This window comes from Archocentrus centrarchus, chromosome 16 (assembly GCF_007364275.1).
Source record: "Archocentrus centrarchus isolate MPI-CPG fArcCen1 chromosome 16, fArcCen1, whole genome shotgun sequence".
Lineage (NCBI taxonomy): Eukaryota > Metazoa > Chordata > Actinopteri > Cichliformes > Cichlidae > Archocentrus > Archocentrus centrarchus.
In genome coordinates this window covers 25,165,484-25,185,864 of record NC_044361.1, presented here as the reverse complement: position 1 = coordinate 25,185,864, position 20,381 = coordinate 25,165,484, and the positions used below count along the sequence as shown (strand labels likewise).

The following is a 20,381-nucleotide window of genomic DNA, read 5'->3' as shown; positions in this document are numbered from 1 at the left end:
GACCTTGTTTGTTAGCGGTTTATTGGATATTCTACTTAAATAAGGTACTTTAAAGATTATCCTGTTAGTACTTTCAGTCAAGAAATATAGTGAATGAAGGAATTTTAACAGACTAATTTTTATGTGGTGTTACAATTTTTAGATATATTGTTCAGATTAGAGGCTTCAAAGATTAAATATACATTTAGCTGATGTCTGTACTTTAAAGTTTTCCTCTGAATTGTGGTATTACTACTTTAACGTTGGCAGTTGATCTGAATACATGTATATGAAGACAATGAAAAACACTCTTATGTCTGCAGTTTTGAGGACAACAGATTTCTGCAAATATAGACATAAAACTCTTTGCTCCATTTGTCCTTGAAAGACAAATTGTTATTAGACTAACCACAGAAATATTTACAGTGAGTCAGCCTCTGGAAAAGTGGCTATTAGTGGCAGAAAGAGAGAGCGAGAGAGATAAACTGCGGCAGGAGGATTCCAGGCACATTAAAGCTCAAAAGGAAATGGCAAAATAAGGAGGAGGAGCAAGGATGTCACAAAATAAAGGATTATGAGACATAAGGAAGACCCACACTGGAACAGATATAATTACTTTATGGGAGAGCAATATGCAGATGTGGACATCTGGGTCATCTCAGTTGACAAAGGGGGTGTCAGCTCTGCATCATCCGGTGCTGCTTATAATAGCCAAATAATTGCAGCTGCACAGAGATAAGCTTGGGACTCTGGGCAGGAATGAAAGCCTTATCTCCAAATTCTGTAAAGAGCACCAATGTGCTTCAACAATGGCAGCCACAGAGACAATACTTTCACTTTCAATATGAAAACAGGAGGCTGGACAGCTCAGTTAGTGAAACCTGTGTCCTGACAAGAACTGGAGAACAATGTGTTAAAGTCAAGTTTTATTTCAGGGGAGTCATAGTACATTCATATGAACAGCTATTAGAGCAAGTGTTTCCTCGTAATAACCTCAAGTTCAAATGAGAGTGTTGTTGCTGCTTTTGACAGAGGTCATTGGTTTAATTTTAGTGGTGGTTCTTGGGTTCTAGGCGCATCATTAGATTTTAAAGGCTCTGTTAATGGATGGCCAGCGAGGAAGTCAGATGTCTGGTAATGTCATGCTGTTATGGGACATTCACTGCCCTCATAATGTTGGTGTGACCGGACCCTGGGATCCAGCCTGTCACCACGATCACCATGTCGCCAGACTTGAAGAATCCTCTTGCTTTCCCTGTGGTGTTAGACAGATAAGGGCATGTGAGTAATATGCTTTATATTATATAAGAACTGGCAGCAGGCTGAACGGAGCACAGACTGACCAATTTCCATGCCAAAGTTGACCCTGTTGTCCACATCATCAGCCCACACAGGAGCAGGCAGAGGATGGAAGAGGGCAGGAAACACGCCTCGTAACAGCTGAGACTGTCGGGCGACCTGAGGAAGAGGAAAAAGATTGGGTATATTACAGCTGATATATATTTTTTGTCAAATAACTGCAGATTGTTTGTTGCTTATTAAATTTTCTTATATATGGCAATAAAAGTTTGTCAATCTGTCAAGTCCCCGGTCACACCCTGGTAAATTTAATGCACAGACCATATATAAAAGATGGGCGGGGCCTCAAGGTCCACCAGTGGGGAAAATGCCTTACACCTGCATTCTTTTTAATGACCAGCAGGGGCAACCCCTCCTATTTCAAAATGCATAGAAGTCTATGAGAAAATGAGCCTACTTCTCACTTTATTTATAAATCCTAAATTGAGTAATTATTGTTAGTATCAAGTCTGCTTTTATACATCACAGTATCCAATTAGTAAATTATGGTTCTATTTAAAGTAAAATAAATGACAAAGCAAGATACACTTCAGGCTGGTGCTGCTGGTTAGATAAGTATCCTCATTTTGTAACTCAGATGCACCCCTTGCTTGCTCAGCGCTGAATGGTAAATAAAGCGATGGCTGCTCAGTTTTTCCATTTTTGTTTTTTCACTTGCCAAAATAATGGAAGCACATTAACCACTGTGTCATATGTTATCAGCTCTATCCTGTTACTCTCTCTGATGGTTGTGTTGGATTTTTAAGATGTCTTTTTTTCTAAATAATATGTAATTTATTGTTTGGATTCTTTTTTTCTGTCGTGACAAGAGCAAAGAAATAAGAGAACACAGAGGGGTTCAATTGGAAGCAAATAGGGAAGCAAAAACAGGAATACAAACAGAGCATGACAAAGAGGAGTGTATAGATATACAATGTATATCTATCTAGGAGTGTATAGATATACAATGAGGGCAAACGGGAGAGGAGGGAGACACAGATGAAAGCAATCAAGACAATCAGACAGACAGGAAGAAAAACTGAAAACAAGACAGCGCAGAAAATGAACAATCAAAGTAAAACAGGAAAAAAATCCTAAAGACACATACTAAATATGGAGGCCTGGGCTGTATACTATGAAGTGAGTTCAACATACCCCGGGTATCTTTCTGTTATCTGGATTCACTTACCCTAACATTGCAATCAGGAAAAACAGTCACACGCACAGGGGTTGACATTAAAGGAGCATCTAACCAATCTAAAAGGGGTGTTTTGCGGGTCATGTGACTTTTCTTCCACCATTTGATAAACACCAGATGTTTATCAAATGGTGATTAAAAATGATATAAAGAACATAAAAAATATACAGCAAAATGCAACATGGTTGTAAAAAGGGCAAGAGATTAATGCTGCAGCAAATCATTAATCAGGGGATTTAGCGCGTAGAGTGGTAAAATAAACATTTTACTTCCAGTTAATTATTTTATTACTGAGTGCTCGCTCAGTGCTGCTGTAAGTTGATGGCTGCACATTAGAGCTCTGAAGCTTTAAACTGGATACATTTAAACATTTAAGGTTACTGTTCCACAGCCTGATAAAGGACATGTGGAAGTCACTTTAGTTTCTTGGAAGATCAAAGTTAAATTAATTTGATCAAACAGGTACTCTTGCTGTGTGTTCTGTGTTCTAGCGGAGTAAAAGAGACTCAGCAGCAGATTAGAATCAAGTTGAACATTTTATACATTTCCCAAACCCCCAAATTGTGAGACATAGTATGCACTATTAAGGTACGGCTTAATAAGCCATTAAAAAAAATGTATTCACAGAGTCTAATTTTAAACTGACACTCTGAACATAACCTGCTACTTTTTATTCTCTCAGCTGCAGACTCAGTGCTGTTCAAGGGTTTGAGAGTAAAGATTAAATATAAAAATAGAATTAAAACATAGGCTTATTCTACATATACAAATTTGATATACGGTTTGAAAATACAGTGTAGGTGTCCTGTTTTAGGATCATATATTAACACTTGTAGAACAATAAAACTGTTGTAAAATTGTTTACAGCCAATAGAAAAAAAAAAAAAGAATAAAGTTGGATCTAAGAATCTATATTTATTACTGATGCTCATCAGGGAAAGACAAAGACTTTAGACACCACTGAAAAGCTTAATACCCGCCTACTCTCCCCGCAGAGATATGAGGGATATTCCAGGAATGGTGACGCTATTATCTAGAGACGTGCTTTGTCAGTAGGCAGTGATTTCATACCTGCTGATCTCTAAATCTGGAAGCTAACCTGGTCCAGAGGGGGTCTGGTCTATAGCATAAGTTACCATGGTGATTTACCCCGGTAAGAAGTGAAGCACCTTCTTAGTGCAGAAAACCCAAGACTAACCCTGAAGTTACCTGGATAAGCCAAAATTGTGCTTTGTAGTACAGGTCTCTGAAGGTTCACATTAAACATGAACAAAGAGACGAGGGAACACTGGAGGGCAAAGACATACAGTACATACATAAATACAGAGAGAGGAAGGAACAAAGAAACACTGAGGGAACTAAATACACAAGAAATAAAACTAAAATAGGAATTGAAGCTTTATAAAGATGAAGAAAGCAAAACTTACACTAGGACAGTAAAGCCAACTTAAAGGGAGTCCAAGAATCCATAAAAACTAAACAGGAATTTAAATAATACAATAAAACTAATTCAACATTACTGGAACAATAAATACATCAGAACAGGTATCCAAAATTCAGCTCAGCACAACACATAAAAATCAAAACTTCAAACCTAAATAGAAACTCCAAAACAAATATATTAACTAAAAATTCACAACCAGAAAACAACACAAAGCTCTAGGACCCATGTCACGTAGCTTTGTCTATTTCACTATTAGACAATTTAATATCTTTCATTACACAGAAAGGTGATGATGTCGACACTAAAACGTTTGCTTAGTTAAATGATTTAATGCTAATGCATTCCTTGTTGTTTGGTTAACTGACATCATTTTATTTTGTAGGTGCTTTGTGTTATTTTTCTGTACTCTGTTTTCATATATATTTTGACTTATGCTCAAAACTCCACATGAAAATCATTCTGGATATTTTTGTGAGGGCAGACAGATGATGTTGATGATGCATATAAGCTTTTAAGAAAAGTGCAAATGACTTACACAGACTTATTCTGTATGTTTTATCCTGGGATTTTAATTGACATTAAAAGATGGCCCTGAACTGATTAAACAGTATGGCTGTTGTCATAAGGAGGGTCACAGGGAGAAACCCTCATGTCAGTGATTATTCATAGTATTGGGATTATTATAGAGCTTTATTTTGTGCTCCTTCAAAGCTAACTCTGATATTCACTGATTTCTATACAGATTTACTGATTATTGCTTTAACATTATAGGTGGCCATGAGTCCTTTTAAAAGACTGTGTGACACGTTTCGATTGCCGGTGTCAGAACGGGACAACTGCATAAAACAACTCTATAAAACAGAAATACACTCAGTAATAAATACTCTAGATTGGTGATACCATTCTGACAACGCTGTCGCAATTCACCACGCCATACAGTAAGAGTAGACATCGCGAATTGTTTACTTTTGAAAAGTGTGAGTTATCATCATCTAAGCTGTGTTTACCACAAGACGAATGCACCGGGTGTCAGCACAAAAATAAAGGTTTTGGTTCGCAGAAGCAGAGTGTACCTGCGGGCTTCTGGTGACGGCAACGATCGGACAGCGAGGGCGGTACCTGGACAGAAGATGAGCCGACCTGCAGAGAAGAAGTGCAAAGTTGAGGATGGAGAATAAATTATCAGTGATGGCACGCACTAAACAACACTTTCATACTGAGGGAAAAACTAAAGCAGCTTTGGTGCTCCTCATACAGGGCCCTGACCTCTACTCCAAGGCATGAACTCTATTCTTCAAAAACATCATCCTATTCCTGCATATCTGATGCTTTTTTCCAAAGATAATAACTCACATTTTATGATTGAAGCTGCTGTCATCCGTGCCCCATTATTAAACCCTCTTTCAAGGTCATTTAGACTTCTTCCTCTTGACATCTTAAAGTGAAATCTCCACTTACTCAGCAGCTTAACACCCAGAACTCAGTAGGATATTAAGTGCAGTGCACCTGTGCAGAAACCTTCACTCATTTATACAAGTTTTTGCTTTCAAGTGTCACCCACATGCACACACTTTGTTTATGTACATCTTCTGTCCTGACATTTTTGAAACATGTTGCAGACATAATTAAATTTCTTGGTTCTAATATCTTATATGTTGTCATTATTGTACAGTTTTCAATTAGATGTAATGCCACTACTTTTTGGTAACAGGAGATATATATGTGTATGTCCTCTTGTGATTTGCATGAGAAGATGAATCCTTGTTGTGGTAGAAGAGTATACATCACAAAATACACAAAAACACATAGAGTGCGCAATAAAGCAACATAAAACTCCACCCAGAGGATGCTCAAGCAGCGAAAATTACTGCAATATTCAGCCTGGACCTTCGGGATAAAAGACAAACATCTGTAGCTGCAACCTTTAAAGAGCCTACACTGAATGCTTGTTTGCAGAGGGACAAATAAACTGTGTTTCCAGCACCTGTGAGGTCTAACACAGAAATTAATGTATAAGTCTACAGTGCATGCATTTCATTGTATGCACTGTACCATATTTGAGAATTAACATTAACTTCAGATAATGCACCTTAAACCAAACTTAAGTATTCTAAATAACATAATAGCCACCCATGTTCTTCCTCTTATCCAGTCCAGAGTTGCAGGAGGGCTGGAGCCTGTCCCAGCTGTTGTGGAGCGAGAGGTGGGAAACAGCCTGATTAAACCTCCAATCTGTTGCACAGCTACCACAGAGAGACAGCCAGCATTTTACACTCACATTCACACCTATAGCCAATTTAGGATCACCAGTTAACCTAACAGGTATGTCTTTGAACTGTACGCACAGGGAGGCCCAGGCTGGATTCAAACACCTTCTTGCTGTGAGGCAGCAGTTTTAACCACAACACCACCATGCTGCCCAAATAATGATAACTTATTTATGTTAATTATTTTCAAATGGTTTTCCAAATCTAATCTAAGCCAAGACCCAGTTAGCTAAACACTGCAATGGGACTGGATAAATAAAGCAATATGGCAGTATATCCACCTACCAACATCTCTCTATTAAACTAACAGGACACAAAATCAAGTCCAGCTACAGTCCTGGTAGATCAGCTGATCTCAGTGTCAGGCCACATTGACTGATGCTCTTCTGCACATATAACCAATAAATGTCATATAGAGTGCACTATTTAAGTTCCTTTAGCCTCCCCATAGCAGCTTCACATCTGTGAGCTACTTTGCAACCCACCTCTACCACAGCTCTTCCTTTCATGCCATTTCTGACTTCATCACTGATCTCCTGTTCTGCACTGCACTGGGTCTTGCTGCTGCTCCTCCAGAACAGATGGAAACAATACACTTCTTTTGACTATAGTGGTCCTGACTGACTTATTCTTTCTTGGTAAGAAACATGCTGGAAGGCAAACTGCAGAGGTTTCATAAGGGTTCGGGTCTCACTGAAGATCATGGCATGCAAATTCACACAAAACTCTGATTTGTGGCATATCATGACAGAGTCCGTATATATCTAATGCTCAAAATATTAGTGCTGTCCCAAACTGAAAAAGTATGATTGATCCAGGGTTTAGCATAATGATCCAGCTATGACACTCTTACAAGTTGGTATACCAACCTGCCAGTGATGGTGAGGACTATAATTGCCCCAGCACAGCATTTGAAGGAAGACTCCACAGCTCCGATTGCCGTGACCTCCGTGGGGTCAGAGGAGAGAGGAGTGAGGCGGCGCAACTCCTCAAACAGCTGCTGGTGGAAAATAGCCGCCTCTGCCTCCCTGCAGATCTGAGACAGAGCGACAGAGACCGAGAGAGGGGCAGGCAGAGGGTTAGAGCATTATCAGAGGTCACTAAGTCAGATGGAATAGAGCACACATCACATTCACACAGAAACACACACCGAATGCATCATTGCCACTGCCTCCACAGGAAACAGTCCCTTGGCAGTTTCTCCAGATAGCATTACACAGTCAGCTCCATCCAGCACAGCATTGGCAACGTCACTGCTCTCTGCTCTAGTTGGCCGTGGGTGGGCCACCATGCTCTCAAGCATCTGCAAACAGACAGAAATACAAAAAGACACACACATAATACATTTCAGCTATAACCAGAAAGTCTCTATAAAGGTACTATAAATTTTGTCAATGAGTCCATTAAAAATAAGCCACTCTGAGTATTTGTATGTCAATTTTTGTCCAGTATGGCAAAGTGATATGGGAGAGTAGAAAGAGAGGAGGTAATGGCTTTGTAGATGGATAAATGATAGAGTAGGTGTAATGAGAGATTGTTTAGGCTGACGCAGGTGAGTATGACTTAGCGAGATTGTTATTGGTATGCTGGAGACTCAGTGTTATGAGTCAATAAGCGAGGCTGACAGTTGGAAAATGAGATAGCTTGCAGCATCGCCTGTGAGACTGCATTTTTAGTTAAGAAGCTCCAGCTAATGCTGATTAGTGCATGTGTGTGGGTGTTGTTTGTGGGCTCAGGTCTGGAGTAGCAAACCTGCTATAACGCTGTCACTCTGAGTCAAGAGCTGTAGCATAAACAAAGTACAGCACTGTGACTCAACATGGCTGCAGGAGTGTGCATGCATGTGTGTGTATGTGTGTAAAAGGAGAGGGGTGTGAAAGAGAGGGAATGTGTACATCTCTCAAAATGAACTCACTGGACAAGTGACATTATGCATGAATGTAAGGCTAATGCGCAGTTGGAGCCATTTGAAATTTGACTGACTAAAACTGCATTTAAGAGTCTTAATCTGAATATTTTATCATTTTTATATCCTTTTTCTGTGTGTGTGTGTACATGCTCATCTCTGACCTGTGTGGCACAGATGACAGGCTTCCCAGCAGAGTTGCATCGCCCAATCATCATCTTCTGGGCGATGAAGACTTTCTCCGCAGGGATCTCAATCCCCAGGTCGCCTCTGGCAACCATCACGCCATCGCTCTCAGCCAGGATCTCCTCAAAACTGACAGACAGATTAGGGGAAGGAGTAGGATGAAGAAGAGAGAGTTGGAAAAGAGCACAAAAGGAGGAATGAGGCAGAGATTCTACACATTATCCAAAATCTAGGTCTTCAACTACAGATTTTTTTTTTCGCACTGCTTTTAGATCTTCAGAAAATATTGAGGATAGCGTAAAATTGCAATTTAAATCCTAAATCATCTGGATGAAATCCAAACGCTTATGTGAGTAACAAACAAAGAAAGTGAGAAAGAGCAGGAAGCTGTAACGCTGATGCATATTTAAGAAAAAAGAAACAGCTGCAGGATATGTAAACAGGACTTTTAACATCAAATCTTCACACACAGCCTCACAATTGTTAAGAATTAATCTTTATGATCCAATCTAAAAAAAAATCCTACTCCATTAAAGCTGCAGTTAAACACTGTCAGCAGCCAGGGAGCAGCAAGACAAAGCATGAGATAAGTAATGGAGGTAAGAAGGCAGGGAAATAAATTGTGTCTGATATATTAATTGGCTGCCATAACTCTCGCGCACAGCCACAGAGATCGTGCCTATCATAGATGTGTAAAATCCAGAGCTGACATATGTTTCTCCTTCGCTGACAGCTGGCTGTCCACAGGAGCGGCAGATCACATCAGTGGTGAATTTAAAAGACCTGTCAAAGCCTCATTATAAAAGACTCACTGCCGTGAGCGCCTGTGTTGCTAAAAATAACTCTCCAGAAATGGTCTTTATTGGAAAGCATTTTCCTTGACTCACTTTTGAACTCCTTGCCGGCTTTCCACCTTGCTGATCACTTTGATTTCTCGTCCGTGCGGTCCCAGAGCCCGACGCACATCCTTGACATCCTGGGCCGAGCGAATGAAGCTGGCGAACACCATGTCAACACCCTGTGCCACGCCGAACCTCAGGTCAGCCTCGTCCCGCTCGCTGACCGCCTGCATGCCGATTAGGTCGCAGCCGGGAAGGTTAACACCTTTACGACTGCAGAGGACGCCGCCTGATTCCACCACTGTGTCCACCCAGTCAGAACCTGAGGAGACCGCACAAGACAATTGTTGGAGATGCAGGTTTGGTTAAGGAACTCACAAACAGAGTGGTGCATTGACACTATAAAAACATTTGGGAACCCAAAGCAGGGCACAGGAAATTGAGCAATAGTTGGATAATATGGAAAAATGAATGAGAAGTAATATATAATAATGGAACTCAGGAAGCTATAGAAAGAATTACAATTAATATTTGTGTATGCAGGAATGTAGGTTTATAGGCCTACTGTATATACATGTTTGTATCAATATACAGTATATAAGAATGCATTGATTTCTTTAAAAGCAAAGTTGCTGCAAATTAAAAATTGAAATTATCACCTTGCAGCAGGATATGACATGGAAAACAATATATTTCACACCAAATGTTCACACACAGCACCCTGATTCTATAAAAAAGGAGGCAATGGTTTTCAAACTGTGGGTTGGGCCCCACTAGTGGGCTGTGGTTTTTGAGGGGGAGATAAATATCTAGTATCTGAACTCTGTTTCTGTTTCTGACTGGAAGAATAGCCAGAAATGTGTGTTTCAATGACTTCAGGGCGTCACAGTGGTGTTGACACCCTAAAGTCATTCTAATCAGACATTTGAATGAAATTCATTATTAGCATATGAATTCTCGCTTTATGGCCAAACACATGTGTTGAGAGGTCACAGGAACTGTTGCCAAATTTTAAGAAATACATTAATAATATAATATAATAATAAGAGAGACAAACCAAAAACATAGTGCCTCTGACCACAGCTGTCACTGGTGTGGGAGCATAAATTCCAATATTTTGTTTTCTGATGTTTCAACAACAGAAGTAAAACAGACATGCTAAAGTTTGTGTAATGATATCACCTGTTTCTAATACTCTGAGTCCAATGAGGCCATCATCAATGTAGATCTTTCCTCCCTTCCTGAGGACTTTGGGCAGGTTGTGATAGTCCACCCAGATAATCTTTGCATCTGTCTTGTCTTTGTCACTCTCTGCTGTCACCACACGCACATGGCTGCCCTTCACCAGCTCCACCTCTTCTTCCACTTTCTGTGTAAACACAGACGTGAAGCACAAAATGTCCAATTACTGCTATTATTCCAAGCAAACATGCAGCAGTCTTGTCATTTCTAGCACACTGATTTTTCTGTGATACAGGATCTCTGGTTGCTGCTGCTGCAAAAAAAAAAGAAGAAGAAGAAAAGCTGACTGTGAAACCCACAACTGATTGATTAAAAGGCTTGCTGTGTTACAAAAAGCTTGTGTGTTGATAATCCTTGTAATGAGTGGTTCTGGTACAAGCAATGATGAAAACTGTCACAGAAATACATCATGAGTATACAAAAATACAAATGGGTATTTCAGAGGGACGTCTCATGTTGAGCAGTTTGGAGACAAATTTAGAGAGGAAGGGCTGGGATGCTTTGGACATGTGCAGAGGAGGGATAGTGGATATAATGGACAAAGGATGTTGAATATGGAGCTGCCAGGCAGGAGAAAAAGAGGAAGCCCACAGAGAAGGTTCATGGATGTAGTGAAGGAGGACGTGCAGAGGGTTGGTGTGACAGTCTTAGTCTGACATCTTAACAATGGCTTTCTTGCTGCAACTCGACCTGCCAAACCTGCAACTTGAAGTCTTTTCTTTACAGTTGAAACTGGGACTTGCTTACTACAACCACTATTAAGCTGTGCTTGAAGCTGTGGTTCTGTGAGCTGCCTATCATGCAAGCTGCTGACTCTCAGAAACTTGTCATCTGATTCTGTTGTGGCTTTGCCTCTGCCAGACCTCTTCCTGTCAGTTTCCCCCAGTTTCCTTTTGATGGTGAAGGAGACTGTACTCACTGACGCCTTGACTCTCTTCACAGTTTCTCTGTAGGAAAGACCTGCACTTTTAAGTGTCATGATACGCCATCTCTCTTCCAATATCTTCAAAATAATAATTAATTGCTTGAAATTACATACATTCAGAGTTAAACAACAACTGATTATGTCTCCTGATGTCGGTACAGCTATATAATACTGTATAATGTAAATCTCTTGTCTGTTAAAAAAACAAATGTTTAATAAAAACACAGTTATATACAGCACCTCCCAATTAGAGTACTCAGACTCAGATCAAATGCCATGCAGAGCACTTTTGAAGCTAATCAAGGCACGAAGAGGTTTCCAGCAGCCTGGAGTTATTTGTTCAGCAAAGCAGACAGCAGGCAACAGCAACACGATGAACAACACAATAAGACGATGATGAAAAGGCAGATGAGCACACGCCCACAGCTGTTGCTTTTCCAAGAAAAGTAGCAACCTGTAACAAATGTCGGCATATTTTCTGCACCTCTTACACCTGACTGCATGTGACTGTTTGATTAGGTTTAGACTGTTTGATAGATGAAGCAAAGTATGTTTACCCCTTTAACTAATCCGGTGCGGATCTCGGGGCCCTTTGTATCCAAAGCGATGGCAACTGGTCGATAGTACAATGGGTCAGAGGTTATTGTCTCCACCGCCTCTCTGATGTTCTTGATGGTTTCACCGTGATACTGAAAGACACAGACAGAGAATCAATACCTGGCTGAGTGGAAAATCAAGGCATTTGTATGTACACAAATCAACCACAATATTAAAACCAATAGCAGGTGAAATTAATCACATGGATTATCATCGCTGTTCTGCTGGGAAAGCTTTGGGTGCTGGCGTTTACTTCCTCACAAGCCACCATCCTAAACATTGTTCCAGATGGCATTCACACATCCCAACTACACAGGAACAGCCCAAGGAACACAAGAAACAAAGACCATAAAGTCTCTAAACTCCCCAGAGTCCAGTCTGACTGAGCCTCTGTGGGATGCATCAGAACAAGTCATGTAAATCCCTCCCTGCAACCCACAGGACCAACAGGATTAGCTGCCAATCTCCCAGTGTCTTCATGCCCCAATGGATCAAAAGGTGTTTTGGTGGTGTGAGGACCTCCACAACATTAAGCAGGCGGTTTTAATATTGTGGCTGATAAGTGTGTATACTGTACATACTTCATGTGATCCATGAGAGAAATTAAGACGGGCAATATTCATTCCAGCCTTGACCATCTCTTGAAGTTTGGGGACCGATCGAGATGCAGGACCTGAGAGAGAAAAAAGAGCAAATAAAAAAAACAGCAGCTTTAATAATTAAATGTTCATTCATCACATTTACACCCCCCCACCCCCCCACCCCCCAGAAAAAAAGATTTTATTTGTTTTCTGTGGCAGGATCTTTGGGTTTTGGACAGTTAAGACAAAAATCTCCTTTCTTCCTATTTTATTAATAATTGTATTAATTGTATATTTCATTTATGATGGAGATGATTGTTAGTTACAGAGAGACATTAAATGAACTTTGTCTGCCCACCTTTCTGTTACTTTATCACTTAAATGCAAATCCTTCAGCGAGCAGTAAACAAACACCTGCCCTCGCGAGGAATCAAAACATCAGCTGGAAAGTCAGAGCTCTGGATGACTAAGAAGCATTTTGTATAATGTATTTCCTACTAATTATTTTTCATCTGTTCTGGGCAGCAAAAGCTTCAAAGTGCGTCAGCCAAGAAGCCCTGCCAACACGCTGAAGACCACCCCCCCACCCCCCTCCAGGAGCTTGGCTTTCTGACAGGGAGCCAACGATGACACGTAACAGTTGTTAGACAACAAACTTGAAACTGAGACTCACTATCTGTCACACTCACCGATGGTGCAGATTATGCTGGTGTTGCGCGCTGTGATTGGCTCCTGGTTGATGTCCAGGAGACAGAGATGCTCGAGGAAGGTGTCAGCCATGCTGGCGTCGAGCTGCTGGCGCTGGATGAAAGAGTCCGGCAGAGTCATCACATCGGAGTAGCGCCTGATGCGAGCTGTAGAGACAGAGAAATGCTGTCAGTGGGGTGAAGTTAAGTACGAAACTCAACTGCCAACTGCACCTGTGAAAAACAAATGAACTGAACGCCTCCGACTGAACAAAGTGTGTGACTTCAGTTTTAATGGTGAAGAGGAACAACACTTCTGCTGTGTGTTAAGAAGGAGGGACCAGAGTAAGCACACAGAATATGCTCACATAAAACACAACAGACACCGACCTGACATTAACTGCCACCGGCAGGGGTCACACAGGTTTACATGCTGGCATTCACCCATCTTATGAGTCACTAATATGAAAACAATACACAGCTGCCATGCAGATACACTATACTCTGACAAGCACTAAAATGTCATTTGAAAGCAGAGATGATGACTGATAATATGGGAGGTAATAAAGGTATTTATGCTGACATTTCAAGCTAGTGGCAACCATTTAATTTAAGGCCGGCTGTTTTTCCTCCAAATGAAACGAAGATGCATACAGTTTAATAAAGTATTCTCTCTCTCTCTCTCTCTCTCTACTGGATACAGTATTTATTTTAAAGAAGAGGCACTGAGACTGAAAGGAGACAGCGGCTGTATTTCTGTTGTTATCCAGACTGTCAGCATGTGAAGCATAATAAAAACAAATCCTCCAGAAGCAAATGGCAAAGGAGTGGCTGGAAGAGCTAAAACCACATATCAGCAATAATAATTCAGTAATTCAGTAACGGTGATATTTTGAGCTATAAAGCTGTTATGGCAAAAGTGTTCCAGGAACATTAGCATTCATGTGCAGCGCTGTACACTCGACAAAGATGATCTAAGTTTAATGTTTATTCTCCTTTTAGCTCTGTTTTTGCTTTCCGACAAATCCAGAGAGAAGCATCTGGCAGTCTGACAGCTGCTTCTGCTGCTGGAAAAGAAACTGCAAGAGTTGAGAGAGTGAACCAAAACACTACAGTTGTGGGCATTAAAACCAGTGCAGCGAGCTGAAAATGCTGCAATCCTTTATCGATCTGAGGGAAACCAGAGAACTTGGCTAATAAATCTACAGTTTAATAATGAACAGCGTCCCCTTTCATTTGATCTGTTGTTATAAACATATTAATTACACCAATTTTTAAAGAAAACTTTGATGTTGTAGATTACTATTTAACTATTTTGGGTGGGTCATCTACCAATCAGAAGGTTGGTGGATTGATCCCCGGCTCCTACGGTGCATGTGTCAAAGTATCCTTAAGCCAGATACTGAACCTCAAGTTTCTCCTGATGCATGTCTGTCTGTCTGTCTGTCTGTCTGTCTGTGCGTGTGTGTGTGTGTGTGTGTGTGTGAGAATATTAGATAAAAGTGCTAGTCAAGCACTGTATGAATGTGTGTGTATGATTAGGTGAATGAGAGTTATAGTAGAAAGTGCTTTCAGTGCTCAAATTGATAGATGCTATACAAGTAGGTGTACTCAGAGGTTACAAAACCGTCCTGAACTGCGTTTGAACCTTCAGTCCGGTGAGTAGTTAAATTTGATTGGCAATTTAATACAAAATACTGTCATGGGAGTTAATTTTTCATGTCCTACAGCCTGGTGTAGATTGCAGCTCATGCCCGTTAAGTTACTACGTGCCCCCGCCTGCACACAGCTTTCTCATCTCTGTCATATATCCATGCATGCATGTATCAGTAACATTGTGGTCACAGTACTTCAGCATGTAGCTAACTCTGCTGAAAAGAAGCAAGCATGAATGAAGGGTTTTTTTTTTTGAAGTAGCAGGTAATTTGGAGAGATGAAGAAAGCTGTAAGAAAGGACAGGAGAGGAAGATGAGAGATTATTTTTGAAGGTAAAGACTACTCAGCAAGTGACATTTGATTAAGTGGAAATTTGCAGCTTACATGTACTGTCCTCATTCTTATTAGACTTTTTTAACAAGGCAGTGGATCTGTGCATGATGTGCTGCTGAAGTTCCCTGGTTATTTCATATAGAGGAAGGTCTATAACAACAAATGACGAAGTAATCATTCCATGTTTTTCAGAGGTTATAGAGGACAGTAAGTGCAGGCTGAACTCGGTAGTTTGCAGTATTGTGGCTTGGTATGTAGGACTATGCTAGACTGGTGCAGGACAGAATATGGTATACATGGTCACAGCTAGATTAGGTCATGGGTAGCAGCAGAAACATTATGAGAGACATCAACGAGAGAGAGAGAGACATGGTACTGAAAAAATTTTGGAAAGAATTTTCCAAAGAAAAGTTCTGAATGTCCTTCAAGAAGCCTGGAGAACTATTCCTGAAGACTACTTTGAGAAATTACAAGAAAGCTGCCTCAGAGAGTTCAGGCTGTGCTGAAGAATAAAGGTGAACATAAGAAATATTGACTTTCAAGCTTGTTAGAATTGCAGACACTATGTTGTTGCCTTATATACTGTATTTCCATGTATGATTGAATGATTCAATAAATCACTGCACCTTTTCCCCATTTTCCTAGCAAAATATGAAGAAATGAGAGATGGTGCCTACAGTTTATGGCTGGACATTGCTAACCAAAAAAAAAAAAAAAATGGCAAAAGCCGTAATAACAAACTCAGATCTTCAAAACAGGACTGTTCAAAAATGTGGGTGATGGCATAGTGGCTACCTTCATCTTCTATATACAGTTTATGGGCTGTGCAAACTGAGAGTACTAATAACCAGGAAATGGAGCCCATGCCTTTCATCCAGAGCATTGTGGTACCTGACTAAGGACTTTGAGCCAGTACAATGGAATCCATTTTAAAGAATGTCACAGTCAGTCAAGCCTGCAATTTCAGCCACCACAAGGACAAGAGACTAGAGACCATGAAGATGAGAGCTGAGTCTGACATTAGGGTTTGTGTGAAGAGGTGACGACAAAGAAAAGAAAGACGACAGAAGAAAGAATGATGAACAGGTGACAAAAGGGATGAATTTTACAAAATTGTGTGTTTTGCAACTGTCTTAAGCATGTCTGCAGTTTTTTTAATTATGCATTAGGGCTCTACAATGAATGGATAAGCAGAAACATGCGAGGACATGGCTTGTAGTCTGCAAAGGAAATTCCCTGATGAAAATGGGTAATGGTGGTTTTGCAGAATAATGTGAACTTGCAAAACTCATCTATCCTGTGGATTCAATGTCTCTATTTTCTATTTCTCTCCTCTCCACCTCCCTGTGACCCAGTTCTGCCGCACTGCTGCACACATCATTACGTGTCCCACTGAGATCCTCTCCTGACACATCTTAGACAGTACACATGGAAACATACACACATTCAATACACACACACCTGCAAAGCAAACATGCAGACAAATGTACACACACAGATACCTGTTACTGGAAGGCGGGCTATAAATAGAGCAGACATTAGGTCAAAGACAGCAAAGTTGCAAAGTAACGGTCAACACTGAAGCTTCATGACAGATAACAAAATTAAAACCAGTGATGGGTGTGGCCCCAGTATATCAGGAATGCTCTGGACTTGCTCATATTTTCATAGTGTGTGCAGTCGATCAGTGAACCCACGGTAAGAGTGCTGATATTTATCCAACTGTGGTGGCACTAAAGTTCAAAAGCATTTGACAGATGACACAGCAGGGCAACATCTGTTGTACAAGTTAAATAGGACATAATGTAAAAATGTGATACTGCACAATCACTGATATTCCAAAAAATAAATTTAGCCATTATGATATACCTCATAAATCACACACAATTTATCCTGGCTGTTTAAACTAAACACCAATCCACATACACTAATGGCCACATTATTAGGCTCTCTTTGCTAGTACTGGGTTGGATCCCCTTTAATTCATGATGTTACAGATTCAACGATGTGCTGGAAACATTTCTTAGAGATTTTGGTCCTATTTACATGATAGCATCGCACAGTGGCTGCAAATGTGTCAACTGCACATCCCGTGCCACCACATCCCAAAGGTGCTCTGTTGCATTGAAAGGCCAAATGGAGGCCATTTGAGTACAGAGGACTCACTGTCATGTTCAAGAAACCAGTTTGAGATGATCTGAGCTTTCAGACATGACATGTTATCCTCCTGGAGGCAGCCATCAGAAGATGGGTACACAGAAGATGCTCAGCAGGAATACTCAGGTAGGCTGTGGTGTTTAAACAATGCTCAGTTGGTGCTAATGGGCCCAAAGTGTGCCAAGAATATATCCCCCACACCAATACACCACAGCAAACAGCCTTAACTGTTAATAGACAGGATGGATCCATGCTTTCCTAATTTTTTTTTTTGCCAAATTCTGACCCTACCATCTTAATGTTAGACCAGAAATCATTTTCCAATCTTCTATTGTCCAGTTTTGGTGAGTGGGAACTGTAGCCTCAGTTTCCTGTTCTTAGATGACAGGAGTGGCACCTGGTGTGGTCTTCTGCTGCTGTACCCCATCTGCTTCAAGGTTCTACATGTTGTGCATTCACAGATGCTCTTCTGCATACCTTGGTTGTAACCAGTGGTCCTTTGAGTTACTTTTGCTTTTCTATCAGCTTAAAGCAGACTGGCCATTCTCCTCTGACCTCTGGCAAGGCATTTTCACCCAGTGAACTACTGCTCACTGGATAGTTTGTCTATAAACTCTAGAGTTGGTTATGCAGGAAAATCCCAGTAGATCAGCAGTTTCTGAAATACTTAGACCAGCCCATCTGGTACCAACAACCATGCTGCATTCAAAGTCACTTAAATCACCTTTCTTCCCCATTCTGATGCTTTGCTTGAACTTCAGCAGGTCACTTTGATCATGCATTCATGCTTAAGTAGTACTGCTGAAATAGCGCAGTTGGGATAGGATTAGCCTGATGCCCTACAGGGTCCCTGGTTCAACCCTGGCTTCTAGTAATGGGAGGTCATCTTTAAGCATTTAACCCCCTAGGCATTAATAAAGCATTATGTTTCTAAATGTACTGAGTTGGTGCCATGTGGTTGGCTGATTTGATATTTGCAGTATTGAATAGCTGAGCAGGTGTACTTAATGAAATAGCAGTAAGTGTAGAACAATCAGTAAGTTTTCATTTTTGGATTGTAAATCAAGCTAAAGCTGCATGAGAGTGCATGAATCTGCTTACCCATGTTGAGTAACCCTTCCATTATGGATCCAAACCCACTGCTCCACCGTCCTATTCTTTCTCCTGTCTCTGCTTGGTTTGGTTTTTTTGTTGTTGTTGTTTTTACAAATTTCCTCTTCTTTGTCCTTTAACGCACTAACGTTGTGAGCTGGTCCTGTGTCACCTGAACAAGCCTGTTCATGTCGCTTTCATTCATTTTTTCACTTTCCCCTCTGCTGCCCCCCTCATCTAGCTCTCCTCCCACTCACACCATCTGGACTGGGTCCACAGCATGCAACACTTACGTGATTGGGCTGAATTAGCATAGGAGAGCCAGTGTGACCTGGCTAAAAATGATGCTAAAAATGGAAAATCTTTGTCAATAGTCCAGTAAACCATCAGGGTACACCACAGGGTCACATGTGTGCTTGCAAATTATATAACCCTTCCCTTGACCTCAAAATGTGAACCCCAAGCCAAATATCACAACTCATCCTGTTACATATTGGTATGAAATGGTAATATATTATTGGCAGAAAAATGATCAACAATAATTTATCACTTATTTAAGAAAAGTGCTAAATAAATGCACCCCTCCAGTTCTTCCAGTGGTTTTAGCCTGTTCTAAACTAATTATCTTCTGGTTTCTACTATTGTCTGGACAAAACTAGAAATATGAATAGGTTGGAAAAAAATTTCTACATATTTTCCAACATTTTTAGAACATTTCAAAACAAATATTTTGGCTTAGTGATGCATATTCTAAACATTTCCAACAGAGCGCCACTTTAACCATTATGTCAGTATGTCAAAATATTTTCATTTTATTAATACCAGGTAAATTATTTACTGATGGAATCATAAACACCAACCACAATCCAAATTTGATTCTTAATAATGCACTACAACTGATCTATTGGGGGCAATAAAATAATTAACCACAATTACACGACATATAAAGCTTTTACAAAGAGTGATCTCAGAGTAGACAGTGGAGCCCTTCTTGTTCGCAAATAATTAAAGGGGTGTATTGGTGCTTGAGGATGCTGACGTCAAACAGCGTTTGTTTTTCTTGCACATTTAGTGTTTACTCGCAACAGCAGCTATTAGAAAACTGTGGGATCGATAAAGGCTTTTAGTGAAGTGTAAGACTTTGAGAAATGAGGTAACGCGCAGAAGAGACGTGGCTTCCACTTAAGAAACACTTTGCGTGTCCGTGGAGTGGCGTTCTGCAGAGCTGTTTCTATGCACGGTCACGCATGGACCCGGGTTGGTTGACAGGGAGTGTAAATCGTTAGCCAGAGGACAAACAGAACTTTGCCCCTATGTTGACTGCTGAAAATTTACCCCTGCAGTCATCTGACGTGCAAAGCACACACCCTGTATGATCTAGATACTGCACTTATTATCAGGAGTAAAGGTCAATTTTACGCACGGAAACCAAAGTTAAAACTACATTTGCAACACTACAAATATGAGAATTCCCAATGCTATTGGATTACTATGAAAACTTGCTCCCATGTGGCGCCTACATCGACTACTTTTTAGTGTAAGTTGCAGAAAAAGGGACACACAGAGCGATCACTATCAGGTGGAGCGGCGGGAATAATCAGCAAGAAAGATTTCCAGATAAAAACACAAAAAAATCTAGCAGCTAATTCCATAACAGAAGGATACAAAGGCAAGTACTGATAAGCAGAATTAAGTATTTACTTGGCCCCAACAGTCCGTTTACGTTATGCTGCAAGGTTTTAATGTTTACAAGGGAAGTGACCAACCTGTCGAACCTCTCCTCAAGCAGGTAACAAGTGAAAGGTGAGGAGGGACCGGCTACAAATGTGAATGAATGAGTTGGTGTGAGTTTTACTGCCACCTGATGGACGTAGACGTTAATGCTGCATTTGGAAGCTGCCTTAGTCATCATGAAAATACAACAGTGGATACAGTTCATCTTTATTTACCTCAGT

At 40.6% G+C, this 20,381-nt stretch overlaps 1 protein-coding gene across 2 annotated transcripts; it reads right to left on the bottom strand.

Annotated features, from left to right (window-relative positions):
• Positions 1–861: 861 nt before the first annotated feature.
• Positions 862–20,276, bottom strand: pklr (pyruvate kinase L/R). 2 transcript variants are annotated; one of them, XM_030750123.1, is made up of 12 exons: positions 20,193–20,276; positions 13,192–13,356; positions 12,503–12,594; positions 11,882–12,013; positions 10,340–10,526; positions 9,206–9,479; positions 8,297–8,447; positions 7,377–7,529; positions 7,096–7,262; positions 5,033–5,099; positions 1,323–1,437; positions 862–1,234 (listed from the first exon to the last, which is right to left on the bottom strand). In XM_030750123.1, exons 2-12 carry the CDS (start codon positions 13,328–13,330, stop codon positions 1,128–1,130), a joined length of 1,584 nt encoding a protein of 527 aa, XP_030605983.1. In that variant the 5' UTR covers positions 13,331–13,356; positions 20,193–20,276; the 3' UTR covers positions 862–1,127. The 2 variants fall into 2 exon arrangements, with proteins under 2 accessions (XP_030605983.1, XP_030605982.1); XM_030750122.1 differs by lacking the exon at positions 20,193–20,276 and adding an exon at positions 18,436–18,641.
• Between the last annotated feature and the right edge of the window lie 105 nt (positions 20,277–20,381).

Excerpts from the sequence above, each read along its gene's own strand:
- pklr (XM_030750122.1), bottom strand. The coding sequence starts at position 18,457 with ATGGAAGGGTTACTCAACATGG. Across the intron at positions 12,595-13,191 it reads CAGCATAATCTGCACCATCG|GTCCTGCATCTCGATCGGTC; the intron begins GTGAGTGTGACA and ends TTTCTCTCTCAG. Across the intron at positions 9,480-10,339 it reads ACTCAGAGTATTAGAAACAG|GTTCTGACTGGGTGGACACA; the intron begins GTGATATCATTA and ends CGGTCTCCTCAG.